Below are 15,898 nucleotides of genomic sequence, written 5' to 3'. Positions count from 1 at the left end.
AGGGGGCTAGGGGAGATAAAGTGAAGAAAGGTGAAGGAGTTAAGAAATACAAATTGGTTGTTACAGAATAGTCATGGGGATGTAAAGTACAGCATAGGGAATATAGTCAATAATTTTCTAATAACTATGTATGGTGTCCAATGGGCATGAAATTTACTGTAATAATCACTTATTAAGTTATATAATATCTAATCCCTGGGGGGTACACCTGAAATTAATGATATTTTAGGTCAACTGTAATTGAAAAAAATTTTACATGATTTAAATATTTTTTACGTTAAAAAAACTTTGGTAGAGTTTCTATTTCTATTATATTAGAGAGAGAGAGAGAGAGACTAGAAATGGTTCTTTTTGTAGCAGCTGGCAGACTGAATTGGGAAAACCAGACCTATGAACTGGAACATTCCTTTATAATCTACCTTGAGCCCCATGAGAGCAACACACTGATAACCAATGGATCTGGCTGGGATCAACAGCAGGAGCTTTCCAGAGAAGGCACAACCTGAGCTGGCCCTGGTGGATTAGCAGGAGCTGACCAGAAGGAGAGGAGGGAACCCCTGAGACCTGTACAAGAACAATGTGGTCTGGACAGATAGATGACTCTCAGGAAACACTAAGCCATCTCAGAGAGGTAAGGGGACATACCCAAAGTCATGCAGCTAGAAGCAGTTTTGCATTTTGGAGCCAGATGACCCTAGATTAGAATCTTAGCTCTTCTACTTAATCTGTTCTAGCTGTGTCCCTCTGGACAAATTACTCAATGTTTTCAGCTAGAAAGACAGAAGTAATAACTGCTTACAATACTTACCATGAAGGTTAAATGAGACAATGCATCAAAAACATCTAGTAGAGCCATTGGCATGCGGTAATGTGGATGTGGGGGTGTTTGAAAAAGTTAAATACCTGCACAGCACAGATGCTGAGCAATCAGGAAAGATCTGTACTGCACACCGTACTGGGAGAATAACAGCTCTGGAAAGCCATTACTTGTGTGATAGTCATCATTGTAATAGTAGGTGCTATGAATAAAGGCACAAGCCCCACCTGGAGGGCCTGCCCCATCACCCCTCCTCAATCTGAGTAAACTTTTTCATCCTGAATCCTTTGCATATTTATAGGTTCAATTTACCAGCTACAAAAGTGCTTCTCTGCTTAGTATTCACCTGAAGAGCTAAATCTAAATTATAGCATCTTTTAGGGAAATGCTACCTCTGTGGAAAAGCTCTGTGATACTTTATCCCCCTGCAAAAGCACTTTCTTGGCACTCAAATTAGTTGCTCCCTGGAATCTTCTCTCCCAAATGCTCTGTGAAGCTGAGAGATGCTCCAAACCTCCTTTGCATAGAATTTTAAGCACTCATTAACTAGCCAAGCACCTCCCAGCTCTTTCCAAAATCTGACTTCCCTTATTTTAAATAGATTTGAATAGAATTCCCTGTTGCTTTTTTTTTTTTTTTTAACTGTCCAAATAGCAGCAACCAACACTTCTAGAGAGAGCATTTTTTATCGGGTATGTTCCCTGGAAGCTGAGTGGTTTCAAAACTGAGGAGTCAGAATAGAAGGGGTTCTGTCACCTCAGTTATGGAGCACTGTTTGCATGCAGTGCTGGTATTCCAGGGGGGATCCAGCCTTTGTCTAGAGCAGATCTTTTCAAACAAGGAGTGCTGCTGTGGGGAAATACTAATCGATACTGTGGGGGAAGGAGACCTCTGTGGTCAAATAACATTCAGAAAAAGGTCAACAGGTTTATTTATTGCAAAACTTTAGGAGCCTTCCATATCCTAATGTACAGAGTGGGCAGCTGTTCCCAACTTCACTCATTCTCTCCCTTCCATCCTCCCTCCCTCTTCTAGACATCTTAACGTACTGGTGTTTTAGAAAACACTGCTCTGGAGGAAGAAAAACCTTAGTTCCAGGAAATCTCTGGCTTTCTAGAACTATTCAACTTGATGGCAAACATCCACCTTCCCCAAGAGGCAGTTTTAGGCCCCCTGCGTGTCCCTCCACTCCACACTCCTGCTCAGGAAGGGCTCCCAGCTCCAGGCCTTGAAAAGGACGAGCCAAGCTCAGGGCAGGCCCATCTGGGAAAGGGCAGTGGGATATGGATTCTACGCTGGGGAGGAGGAGGGGTCAGGGAGGCCAGCACAGCCTGAAAATGAGTTATAAATAATTTATCATCCAGAAAATCATCATACTGGGCGACTCTTAAACACGAATGGTCATCAGAATACCCTGGAGGACTTGTTAAAATACAGATTGCTGGGCCCCACCCCACCAGGTCTGGGGGATGGGGCAGGGCAGGCTTTGCATTTCTGACAAGCCCCATGTGATGCCAATGATGCTGGTTGGGACCATACTTTGTGAACCAGTGCTCCAGCCTCTGCGGTCCCAGTGCCCCAGTCAGGGAGTCCACACTCTGTCCTCTCAGCAACACTGAGCCGGGCTCTAGGCATAGGAGTGGATGGCCCGCAGCCCAGATGGGCTCACCAAGCTCCTGTGGCAGCCAGGGGTAAAGGTCCTTTTTCCTTCCTCCTACCACCTCCATCTCAGAGCATCTCTAATTATCACTTGACCTTTATTGATTAATTTACAAACGTTCAGTGAGTGCCAACCATATGCCAAACTTGGGTCAAGAGTCTCTCTTTCTGCCACTTCAAAGCTTGCAGCCCAGTGGTCATCAAAAGGGAGAAAGACAAGAAAAAAGGCAATTATAAAATGGGGTGTCAGCTTTTGCCTCACCCCCCTCTCCTCAAGTACTTCCAGTGCTCGACCCAGAAATGGGACACTGCCTTGGTTCCTCTATTCTCAAGTTCTTCCTCTGAAAGACTTTCCAACATCTGTCTACTTCTCCTCCTCTGCTCTGTCACCCCAGCGATCACTGTCAGCTGCCAAGAGAGAGCAATATTCCCACCCACTCACCGGTCTCAGCACCACTCTTGCCCGCTTCAGTCCAGGGTGATCTTTCTTTTTTCTTTTTAAGTATATTTTATTCATTATGCTACTACAGTTGTCCCATTTTTTTCTCTCCTTTATCCCCCTCTGCCCTGCATACCCCCTCCTTCCAGCATTCCCCACCTCCTTAGTTCATGTCTGTGGGTCATACATAGAAGTTCTTTGGCTTCTCCATCCCCTATACTATTCTTTACCCCACCACTCCACCACCTATTTTGTACGTACCATTTATGCTTCTTATTCCCTGTATCTTTTCCCCCATCCTCCCTCCACCCACTCCCTGCTGATAACCCTCCATGTGATCTCCATTTCTGTGATTCTGTTCCTGTTCTAGTTGTTTGCTTAAGTTTGTTTTTATTTTATGTTCAGTTGTTAAGAGTTGTGAGTTTGTCATCATTTTACTGTTCATAGTTTTGATCTTCTTTTTCTTAGATAAGTCCCTTTAACATTTCCTATAATAAGGGCTTGGTAATGGTGAACTCCTTTGACTTTACCTTATCTGGGAAGCACTGTACCTGCCCTTCCATTCTAAATGACGGCTTTGCTGGATTGAATAATCTTGGATGTAGGTGTTGCCTTTCATGACTTGGAGTACTTCTTTCCAGCCCTTTCTTGCCTATAAGGTTTCTTCTGAGAAATCAGCTGATAGTCTCATGGGAACTCCTTTGTAGGTAACTGTCTCCTTTTCTCTTGCTGCTTTTAAGATTCTCTCCTTATCTTTAATCTTAAGTGATTTAAGGATGACGTGTCTTGGTGTGTTCCTTCTTGAGTCCATCATGCTACTCCCTACTTATGATGCCTCAGTGATTTCCCACTCTGCTCTCACCACCATTTCCAGCCCCACTGGCCTCTCTGCCTCACACTGTCCCATGGCTATTCTTTCTCATCCCTCAGGTCTCTGCTTAAATACCACTGCCTCCAGAAGCCTTCCCTGACTGCCACTCCAGCTCAGTGTGGAAGATTAAAGAGGGGTGCGAGTCATTTGACAGTCCTCCAGCTAGTTCCTGTCCCCTTGACCCTGAGTCAGGACTGACAGTGATGCTATGCCCATTCCAGGCCTCTCCTTGAAGAGGGCTGCAGCGTCCCCACTGCTCTCTCAGAGCCCTGAGATACCATGTCTGAAGTCCAACATCTGGCCCCAACACCAGACAGAGAAGCTCAGGCACCACCACCTGCAGAAAGAGGCAGCTCAGCTGAGCACAGCCTTCCAGCCATCCCCACCAAAGCAGAAAGTATATGGGTGAAGCCATCTTGGACCTTCCAGCCCAGCCACCAGCTGACTATCGCCAAGTGATCCCAGTTGATGCCACATAAAGAAGAATAATCAACCAGCCGAGCCCTGTCCAAATTCCTAACCCACTAAATCATGAGATGCATTAGGTTTTGGGAGAACTGTTACCTAGGACAGATAACCAGAACACAGCATATCATATTTAGTTCCATCCTGGTAATCATTTGATGGTACATATTTTTTCTCTTCTCTTCTCTTTTTTCTTTTTTATGTTTGTTTCTTCACTTCTCTTCTCCACCCAGATGCTAAATTCTGCCATGGCAGGAAACAAGTCTATCTTGTTCACCACTGTAAACCAAGGCTTGGCAGGGGTTCAGTGAATATTAGATAACTAAGCAAATCAATAGGCATAAAATATTATGGGCACATAGAGGAAGCACCAGGTCAGACTCAAGATAGCTTTCCAGAGAACGTGACATCCAAACCATGACTTGGACAGCAAGTGCGTGCAGGGATCAAAGAGCAGAGCCATAGGGATTGGGTGCCTGCCCCAACCATACCAACCACGGGCATCTCCCAAGCCACATGGCTCCATCTCTTGAAAGAGAATATCTAAGAGCAGGGACTGTGTCTTGTTAATCTTTGTGTCTTCAGCACAGAGGGCAGTCCAAGAAAATAAGAGGGCCTCATGATATGCATTTCAAATAAACAAAAAACTGACATGGCTTCCTGGAGACAGGAGCCCGAGCTGGAATTCAGGAACCCTGGGCTTTCCCACTCAACATCTTGCTGTGGGTTCTTTGTAAAATAAGCCACTCGGCTTGTCTGGTGCTCAGTTGACTTGAGATAAAACCACTGGCTCTTCTCTATGTCCCTGGCTTATCATAAGGATTACAAGAGAGCAAAGATGGCAGAGTACTTTGAAAAGGGTATGATTAGAACAGAAATATGTAATGATAGAAAAGAAACATGTGATGGTATTGTTCTCTCAATATTCAACCTGCCCCAGGTAAGCCCTCAGAGCCATCATTTGAGGCTTTCTTTGAATCCTGTGCCACATGGAACTCAGACCTGGTAAGTCTATCCCCTGGACACAGTACCTCCTGGGAAACTGTAAATTTTTTTATTGTCTAGGTGTGTAGGGAGCAGCTGGGGCCCATCCATAGCAAAAGGAGATACACTTGTTATGGACTGAATGTGTGTCCCCCCAAAAGTCGTGTTAAAACTGTACCCCCAAACTGATTGTATTAGGAGGTGGGGCTTCTGGCAGATAATTAGGACTGGTTGAAGTCATGAGGTGGAGACCCCATGAATGGGATCAGTGCCCTTATAAGAGTCACTAGAGATTGCTTCCTCTCTCTGCTCTCTGCCACATCAGAACACAAGGAGAATTAGCCCTCTACAAGCTGAAAAAGGGCTCTCACCAGAGCCTGACCATGCTGGCACCCTGATCACAGACTTCTAACCTCCAGAACTGTGAGAAACAGATTTCTGTTTATAAGCTACCCAGTCTATGGTGCTTTGTTACAGCAGCCAAATAAACTAAGATGTTTCCCCTCCTGGTTCTACCACTAATTTACTGTGAGATCTTAAACAAATCAGTTTCCTCTCTGAACCAAATCCTTCAGCCAGAGTGAACTTTATAGCCTGAGTAAATCCCCTCCCTCCCGTTCTCCCACTCATTGGCAAACACTCCATCGCTGCCCAGCACTGGGCTGATTGCAGTGGGAATATAACGACGAGACCCTGTACCCTGCCCTCAAGGCCCTAAGAGGCTACCTAGAAAACAGACCGATACTCTCAAATGAAATATCTGTAAGACTGCAGGACACAGCTTCTCTGCACAGCCAGGGTGGAGATCCTGTGAGCTGAACTCCAAAGAAGAGGCAGCCAAGGGTCAGTGCTGGTTGGCCCTGGGGTCAAAGGGCAAGTCCAGACATCCCCTAGAGACTCCTGCTTCCAAAAGCCACTGGGGGCTCTGCCGTCACATTAGCATCGTGCAGAGGGCCCACACCAGCTGGACTGGCCTGGCCCACTCCCTAATTAGACTTTCATACTGTGTCAAGCAGCCTGCTAGGCCCGACTGCCAGCTGGGGCTCCTGTTCCGTCTGGTGGCTTTGGTTAATGAACCCATGAGGGCTGGCTGAGCTCATTACAGGCAATGCAAGGGAACAGGGGACCCCGCCTTTTCCATCTCTTCCATTTTCACGCTGAGATTGGGAAGGGAGCTGATTCCAAACCAAGAATAAGGCGCAGGGCAGGAGCTGATGCTCCAGCCCAACCACACAGCCCTGGATGGCTCCAGTGACAGCTCAGCCTGAGACTCGGGTTTCTGAGCATGTGTCTGCATCTGTGGTTTTAGGGGAACGTTCAGATTCCATGGGCCGCATCCAGACCCCTGCTTATCTCAGGCCGAGGAGGCAAACCAGAGTGATAGTTCAAATCTGCCTCCAGTGACTGGTTCACAGATGTGTTCAGACAACCTGCTTTCTCAGAATTTCACTGTCTTCATCTTTAAGATGGGGTAGTAATATCCACCTGGCACAAAGTAAGTACTCAGTTAACACCCTCATACTGTTGCTGTTATTATTAAAAGGCAGGTGAGAAAAGGCACCAATATATCAACAGCAGTTGCTTCTAAGCAATGGGACCGTGAGATCTTTTTTCTCCTACTTTTCTGTACTTTCTGAAGTATATACAGTGAGCATTTTCCTTTCAGTACTTGAAAAAAAAAAACCCACAAAATTTCTCCAAAAATATATCATAAAAATAAGATTATGTATGTGGAAGAACCGAAGAAGGGCCTGGGAGGACGTTATTAATGGGAGATTCCTTCTGCAGTGAAAGTTTAAAGAGATAAACAAGCTGGGTAGAAAAACAAGCATGGTATTTGCAACGGAGTAATGAATTTTTGCCCTTTAATAAAGCGATTTCTTATTCCCAAGTGTCAAGAGAAGAAGACACAAAGTGAATGTTCAAACGCCCGAGGTCCGGACGTAGAAGATGTTCCAGGGAGTTTAAAGGAAGCATGCTCCCTGGCCAGAGAAGAATGCAAAGTTACAAAGGAAGGTGGAAGCAACCCAAGTGGCCATCGATAGATGAATGAATAAACAAAATGTGGTCTGTACATAAATGGAATAGTATTCAGCCTTTAAAAGGAAGGAAATATGTTACATGCTATAATATGGATGAACCTTGAGGATATTATGCTAAGAGAAATAAGCCAACCCAGTCAAAAAGGACGAATATGGTGTGATTCCACTTATGGGAGGTCCCTAGATTAGTCAGATACATAGAGACAGAAAGCAGAATGGCGGTTGCCAGGGGCGGGGGGAATTCGTTTTTTTAATGGGCACAGTGTTTCAGTTTGGGAAGATGAAAAAAGTTCTGGAGATGGATGGTGCCGATGACTGCGTGACACTGTGAATGTGTGTAATATCTCTGAACTGTACACTTCAACATGTTAAGACTTTACATTTTATATTATGTGTATTTACCATAATTTAAAAATATGTTGAAAGGGAGGAAAGAAATTGGACACCGACGAAAAAGGATCAGGTCAGGTGGGTTGAAGCAAGTCTCTGGGGTCCCGGGGTTGGGGGCCATTTACTGGAAAGATGTACTGGGAGGGGGAAACATCGGGAGGAGCGCGGCGGAGGAGAAGAGCTGCACAGTGGTGCCGCCCAGCGGTGTGACTGCGTCCCAGAGAGGCCGGAGCTCCTGCCTACACTTAGGAGAGTTGTGAGCATAGAGGGTTTCGTAGCTTCTCTGAGTATCCACATACCCGAGAGGGCGGTGCCTCCAGGAACTCCGAACTTGGGGTGTGAGAAATTAGCACACAGAGAGTTTGTGTCGCAAATAAATAATGAGGCAGGGAAAGAGCCCCAGCGCAGGACCGCCAGGGGAGCGAGGAAGAGGAATGCTCTGCACATCAGTTCCATGGAGGGAAAATTCTGAGGTCGTTGTGCTGAAGGAATTTGGAAGGGGGCTGGCTGACCCCGAATACAAGAGAACTAGATTGGACTGAGATGCCCTGAAAAGAGGTGGGGTGTCATCCTGGCATAAATGGAGGCTGGCCAGCACAGTGCCTGGTAGGATAAGAATGACAGCAACAATTTATTGTGCAGTTACTGTTTTCTCTGGTTACTCATTTGTTCCCTATAGCACCTTTGTATGGAGAAGCTATTTGTATCTTCACTTTCTACTAAGGAAGATTGAGGCTTGGAGGTGAAGTGTCCCGCAGACCCAGGGCCTCAGGAGCAGCCAATAAATCCTTGCCTCCTTTCAACTTTGCCGTGAACCGCCCGCCCATCCCCATACTGCCGCCCATGGCCCAGACCCCTGGCCCCTTCTCACTTGAACTGGTGCTCCCGGGAGCTGCGGATCTTGGAGGAGAACCGCTCGGCCAGCTTCTCCAGGCTGCGAGAGTACTCAAGCTCAATCTCAGCTTTCCGGCGGAAGAACTCCTGGAGGTCCTGCAGCAGCTGCAGCCGAGACTCGGATTGCTGCTCCAAGCATTTGAACTGCTCCACCAGCTGTGTGCGGATCTCTGCAGGCAGCGGCAAAGACAAGGAACAGGAGGTCAGGCTCTCGGTGGGGACAGCAGTGAGACCCGCCCAGCTGACCCAGTGCCTCCCTCCCACCACCACCCAGAGCCTCTCCAGTCCCCGGCGCAAGGATCTGGCACTTGCCAGTTTTGGCCCCGTGGTCTAACCCAATGTTTCCCAAAATTGACCCACTGCATATCTCTTCGCCAATTTCTGCCATATCCACGTGCCGCCAGCATTATTTCTTCTGTATCATCTAGTAAACTGACTCACTTTTCTTACTGAGGTGAACTTATTTGAAATGTACAGTGTTATGTCATTACAACAAGGGGGAAAGTAGGACCACTTGCTATCCTGGTACGCAGACAATTAATTCAATGAAAACAAAAATTTTGTAAAATTCTCTGTAGAGACTATTGCTTATTAAATGCCATAAGCCTAAACTGCTTGCTGTCTAATCAACAGAAGGGAAATGGGAATGTGAGCAGAGTTAAAGAAAGATGTTGTCCGGACTGAGAAAGGGCTGAGAGGGGATGCCATTCATGCCCGGGTCTCAGTGTTATTTACAGCCAGGCCATGTTCCACTCTGCATTATCTTGAGCTCCATGCATAAACATCTCAGGTACCACGAGAGGAATGTGGCCCACACTTCAGGAAATACTGATGGAGCAAACCAGGTCTGTGCAACCAGGACAAAAGTTCAAAAGCTGGGGGTGAGTGGGTGGTGGAGATAAAAGTCACAGCCAGCAAATCCCAATAACCACAGCTGACCTATTATCAAACCCATTGTGTTGTCATTGCATTAACTCTTTCCCAGCCATCCCACAAGCTGCTCAACAAGTCAGTCTCCCCAAGGCACTCTGCTCGTACCACCGTCCTGCTCAAATCATCCCGAGGCTCCTCTGCCTGAGTGTTAAGTCCAACTGCCTAGCATGGAATTCAAGGCCATCTACCACCAGCCCCAAACTTACCTTCTCAGGATTTACCCCCAATTCACTATAAGACCATCCAAACCAGTCCTTGAAATGCCTAACCCACCGGCACTAATGGGCACCCCATCTGAAATGGTGGTCGGCACTATCTTAGCATCCTTTAGGGAAGTGGTCTTCAAAGGGGGCAGCCCTGTACTGGGGTGCCTGAAGACTCCTCAAGGAGGTAGACAGGCAGGAAATTTTATTAGCTGGAGATCCCGTTTCCATTCCCACTCTCCTGCTCTGCCTGAGAATATCTTAGTCTAGATGGCATGACCCTCTCTTTCCCCACCTTCTTCTTCACAGCAATCCTTCTGTCTCTTTGCAGAAGAAAGACTAGCTTCTCCCTCATCCAGAATCTGACTATGGTTCAGTGTCCTTAAGTGTCAAGATATTTGGGTACCAAAAAGAGTGGACAATGGAGAATGTTGGTGTTAGCCAATCTTCCTTTAATCTAGGGACCATCAACCCTTGCTACTCAAAATGTGATGCGTGGACCAACAGCATTGGCATTGCTGGTAGGTTTATTAGAAACGCAGACTCTCAGGCTCCAACCCAGACCATCTGAATCAGAATCTACATTTTATCAGGATTCTCAAATGGTCTTCACACCTAATGTATGAGAAGCACTGCCATCAACCACCCTATCCACCTCATTATGGGAAGTATCTCCCATATTATCGTTTTATGTTTGGTCTTTATCAAATTATAAAATATTTATATTATTTTGATAAGTTGTGCGATAAACCAATCCAAGAGATAGTTAGAGTTTTATGGTCAAAGGACATTTTTTAAACATCCATTTCCATTCATATATATATATATATATATATATATAGTAAAAAGAAATATGACAGAGTAATCAATAAAAGGTTTTTCAAGAATAAAAATATAAGATAAAATTCTGTTAAGGAAGTAGAAGGGAATTATTGAGTTCAAGAAGGTAAAGAAAGAAACAATGTAAAATTTCTGCCTTGTGCAGGTAATTTTTGAAGAATGGTGGCAGATACCAATGTATGAGGTCTGTCTGGAAAAAGTCAAGCCATTGTTAATATACAAGACTAGTTCACACAACATCAATGTAAGCTGGTAGCCAAGGAGAGTAGACTGGAAAGCGCATGTGTGAACAATGATGACTTCACTGTACTAGTCAGTGGGCGCAGTAGACACCATAGAGTTAGCATGTGTACTGTGTGGCTGTTGCATTCAAAATGACTGAGCATGTAGAGCAATAGATCTGCATCAAATTTTGTGTTAAGCTTGAACATTCATCCATGGAAACTATTCAGAGGATTCTGAAGGCCACAGATATGGGCAACTTCATCAGGACAACATGCCTGCTCATGTATCACATCTCATCCAGAGATTTTTGGCAAAACATCAAATCGCCCAGGTGACTCCGCCCTCCTACAGCCCACATTTGGTGCCCCGTGACTTTTGGCTTTTCCAAAAAATAAAACCACCTTTGAAAGGGAAGAGATTTCAGGCCATCAAGGCGATTCAGGAAAATACAACAGGGCAGCTGATGGCGACTGGGAGAACTGTGTGAGGTCCCAAGGTGCCTACTTTGAAGGGGACTGAAGTGTCATTGTCCTATGTACAATATTTCTTGTATGTTGTATCTTCTTCAATAAATGTCTCTATTTTTCATATTACACAGCTGGATACTGTCTGGACAGACTTTGTATTATGGTATTTATCGTATGACCTGTCAATTATACTCATGGATAAATACCCAAAAGAAATCAATATGTATGTTCTCAAAATACAGAGAGAGAAGAAAACTCCATAGTAGCTTTATAGCCAAATGCTAGAAACAACCCAAAATTTCCATTAAGAGTAGATAATTTTTTTAACGTGAAATAATCAATCAATGGAATACTATACAACAATGAAAAATGAACTACTGCTACCTGCAGAAGCACACTTGAATCTTACAGACTGTATGTTGATTCAAAGAAGCGAGGACAAAGGAAACCATGCAAAATTAGTTTATGGTGGTATATATCATGACTCCGTGATGACAGAGGTCAGAGAAATGGTCACCTTTGGAGGGATATTGACTGAGAGGGGGCCCAAGGCGTCTTCTGGAATGCTGGATATATACTCCCCCTCCATCTGGGTGGTCAGTACCCTGGTAAAAATTAATTAAGCTACATGCTTAAGGTCTGTGCATTCTACTGTATATAAGTGGTACTTCAATAAAAAGGCAAAATTAAAAATTGCTGTTAGTTTGCATTTGATACATTTGAAAGAGCAGTGTAATTTTATTCTACAAGGTCAATATTTACAATATAGCAGAAATTATATCCTTTGTAACTACTTAAACTTATAATGAAACATTTCAGATGTCAAGTTAAAATGTGTGAGGCAAAAGAGACTTTTTTCTCCCAAAGTTCATTTAGAGGGTAAGCAGGCAAAAAAGGTTTAAAACAAAAACTACTGCTTCAGAGCCCATGGCAAGCACTGCTCCTCCCAGGAAGTCTGCACTGCTCGGCCTTTGTGACCCTCCTCTGAACTCTCGTGGAGCTTACAGTTACTCTCAGATCACCTCCTGCTGTTTTTTAATTCTTTTATGTATGTGTGTCTTATCTGCCTTAGCTCCACATATGAAATTTAAACTCTAAGGCTGGATTCTCCCAGCACATACAGGTCATCAGGATATAAGTATCTGTAGAGCAAATCACTCTTTACCTTTACCAAGTGCTTTTATGCAAAGACATTAAATGTTGTGATTATGACAGTCACTCCCAACACAAACACACACACTCACTCACACACACACACATCATACCTCACACCGACTCATACTACCACACACACTCACATACCCCAAATACACCCCACACACCACACACATACCACACACACCACACATTCACCCATACACATCACATACACTCACATTTACACACCACTAACCGCACACATCATATAACACACACCACACACAACACATATCAAACTCACACACAGCACACACAAGATGTGGATGTTGTTATTATCTGTTTGTACAGATGAAGAAACCAAGGCTCTGTGTAAACCAAGATCAGACACTTGTCCAAGGTCACATTTTGTTCTAGAAACTGTAATAAGTTATATAGGTATGTCTATGACATGGCCTACTTGTTGAATTAAATTCAGACGCTGTCATTCCAAGTGCAAGACCTACTGTATCAACACAATTATAAAAATACTTCCCAAATATTTTCCCAATTACTTTTATACCATTCACTATTTGAGACTCATAATCCCTAGCACTTCTGGGGCACATCATCTCTCCAGGCCTGGTGCCGAGTTCTTCAGATATTTACCTCACATAATCTGCACAGCATCCCCATAGATGAAGACGTGGAGGCTCAGAGGTAAGTAGCCTCTGGACTTGACATCTGCTGTATGGCAATCAAGCAAGAAATCAAGCCCAGAGCCTTCAGATGGGAACAATAACCCTCCTGATACCTCACTAGACTGAGTTCATGTTGTTTAAAAAAAAAAAAAGCCTTAATCCATCTGTATTCAACCTCTTGCATCTTTTTTGTAACAAGATGGTGGTCTGAAGAGATAATATTTATTAGAAATGCTGCAGCCACTGCCTTCCTCCATTCCAGGACTCCATCAGGAGCCAATGTTCTCATATTTTAGAGGAAAAGCTCATAAATCACACTGTGATGACAGGAGCTGATTTGGAAGGAGCAGAGAAACCTCCCCCAATTCACACAACCAGCTGGAGTCTTCCAGGCTGGGTCATGCATGGAACCTCTAGCAGCTTGGCCGCCTCAGAGTCAAGTCTTTCTGACAGGAAAGGGCCCTGGCAGGAGCAGCGGCTGCGGCCTGCCCCTGCCCGGGGACCCTGAGGGGGTTTGATTACCCATCTCTTTATTTCTAACTCCCTTCCAAGTTGCTCCTCCTCAGGACGGGCACAGATTTGGTTTTTCTCCTTGAAGATTAGAAAAGGAGTGAAAAAATAAAATAAAACAGAATTGCTCCCAAGGCACAGTCTCCTTGTAGCAGATGTCCCCCGCCCACCCCGGGGGTGTGGGCGCGGTTTCAGTCACAGCACAGCACTGGGTGGTGAACAATAAAAAGGGGGTGGGGCAGGGAAGAGGGAGGTCTTGGAAAGTCGAGAAAGGCTTTCATCTCAGAACCTTAGAGCTGAAGATGCCCTCCTTGATGGCCTGGTGCCGGCTCCTGGGTTACAGACAGAGGCATGAGGCCCAGAGAAGGGGCAGAACTAATTCTGCAACCCGCGTCTCCTGAAGCACAGCTCTCCCCATGTCAGCCTCCTGATAAAATTCTCCACGGCTCCCCACTGTCTATAGAATCAAGGCCAAATTCCTCTGACATTCAAAGCTCAAGAAATCTACAGCCTGCCTGTCTGTCCCACATAATGCTCCTGCTTACTCTCCAAGCAGCAGCGTCACCAAAGACCACTGTGCCTGTGTCAGCTCTGCCGCTCACGGCGATACCCAGGGCGGCCCACATTATGGGCGAACAAGTTTCCTTACACTCCTTGCCCTACTCACAATCACACTCTCACTGGCAGAGGGCTCAGGAAAATGCCACAGGTCCAAGGTAATTACGAGTTGTATTTTTTAATTAATGGGCTGCTTTTAGAGCAGTTTTAGGTTTACAGAAATATTAACCAGAATGTACAGAGTTCCCAGATACCCCTTCTCTCTCTCTTGCACATTTCCCCATTAGTAACACCTTGTGTTGGTGTGGTACATTTATTATAATTGCTGAACAATACTGATACCTATTAATAACTAAAGTCTATAATTTATATTAGAGCTCACTTTTTGCGTTTTACATTCTAGGGTTTAAACTAATGCATGACATGTATTCATCATTATAGTATCAGAGAGAGGATTTTCACTGCCCTAAAATTCCCGAATGTTCCACCTATTCATCCTTTCCTTCCTCTTCTCCCCAACCCCTGGTAACTATTCATCTTTTTACTATCTCTATAATTTTACCTTTTCCAGAACACCATTCAGTTGGAATCATCCATTATATAAGCTTTTTAAGCTGGCTTCCTTTAATTAGCAATAAGCATTTAAGGTTCCTCCATGTCTTTTTATGGCTTGATAGCTCATTTCTTTTTATCACTAAATAATATTCCATTGTCTGGAGTAATATTCAGTTTCTCCATTCACCTACTGACGAACATGTTGGTTGCTTCTGACTTTTGGCAATTATGAATATTTTGTGCAAGTTTTTGTGTGGACAGAGGTTTTCAATTCATTTGGATAAATATCTTTTTTTATTAATTAATAAACTATACTTAAAAGCAATTTTTGTTTACAGAAAAAAAGAGAATTTTATTTTTAGATAGGAAATACAGGAATTTTTTAAATGAGTCCAAAATTTAAAAGGTGAAAAGGAGTACAAAGAGAAAAACCTTTCTTCTACCCCATCCACCAGCCACCTGGTCCCCCTGTAGCAAGGCAGCCAAATCACCAGGTTCGTGAGCATCCTTCCAGAAATAATGGCATATTTCAAGTATATTACTTCTCTTATCATATTATAGCGTATCATTCACAGTGTTCTGTACTTTATCTTTTAAGACTACATCAGGAAGATTAGTCCATGTCTTTTTATAAAGAACTTCCTCATTCCCTTTTACAGCACTATAGAATTCCACTGTGAAATTTTTTAATCAGTCCTCTTTTTCTGAATTTTTAAAAATAATCTTTTACTATCATCAACAATGCTGGGATGGATAACCCACACAAGCTTCATTTTGTACGTGTGCAAGTTCATCATCTGTGTAAAGTGAAAGTGCCAGATCAAAAGGCACCTGCATTAGAATTTTGAGACTGCTAAACTGTCCTCTTCTGAAATGGTACCAATTTGACTCCCACCAGAAATTTATGAAAAGGTCACAGAGACTATTTAAAAAAAAAAAGACACACTGGGATTTGCTTTCAAACCACCTTGGGTGGGGGGCCAGGGAGTGGTAGGATTATAGGTAACACGAGATTGGCCTTCATTGTTGAAATTTAATTGTAGTGATGAATATGGGGAAGAGGCTGGCTATACTATTCTCTCTACTTTTGTAATGTTTGAAATTTTCCATAATAAAAAAGAGAAAAAAGAAAGGCAGACAAAGCCAGAAACTTGATACAAAGCCTGCAGCTCTGGTTAACAGGTCTGACCGGTTAGGAATGCCAATAACTTGTCCCCAGAGGGCTCTGT

General features: G+C 44.2%; 1 protein-coding gene across 5 annotated transcripts in view; it reads right to left on the bottom strand.

Moving 5' to 3' along the window:
• Positions 1–15,898, bottom strand: part of SRGAP3 (SLIT-ROBO Rho GTPase activating protein 3) — a 238,718-nt gene that overhangs the window by 116,338 nt on the left and 106,482 nt on the right. For all 5 annotated transcript variants that reach the window (XM_054595576.1, XM_054595577.1, XM_054595573.1 and 2 more), the window contains exon 2: positions 8,539–8,731. In XM_054595576.1, coding sequence (XP_054451551.1) covers positions 8,539–8,731 — 193 coding nt within the window. The remainder of the gene's footprint in view (positions 1–8,538; positions 8,732–15,898) is intronic.

Source organism: Pteronotus mesoamericanus, unplaced genomic scaffold, assembly GCF_021234165.1.
Source record: "Pteronotus mesoamericanus isolate MK-2021 breed Mesoamerican mustached bat unplaced genomic scaffold, CSHL_Meso_final scaffold_54, whole genome shotgun sequence".
In the NCBI taxonomy this organism is placed as follows: domain Eukaryota; kingdom Metazoa; phylum Chordata; class Mammalia; order Chiroptera; family Mormoopidae; genus Pteronotus; species Pteronotus mesoamericanus.
The sequence above is the reverse complement of the archived record's forward strand: the minus strand, read 5'-3'. Positions and strand labels throughout refer to the sequence as shown.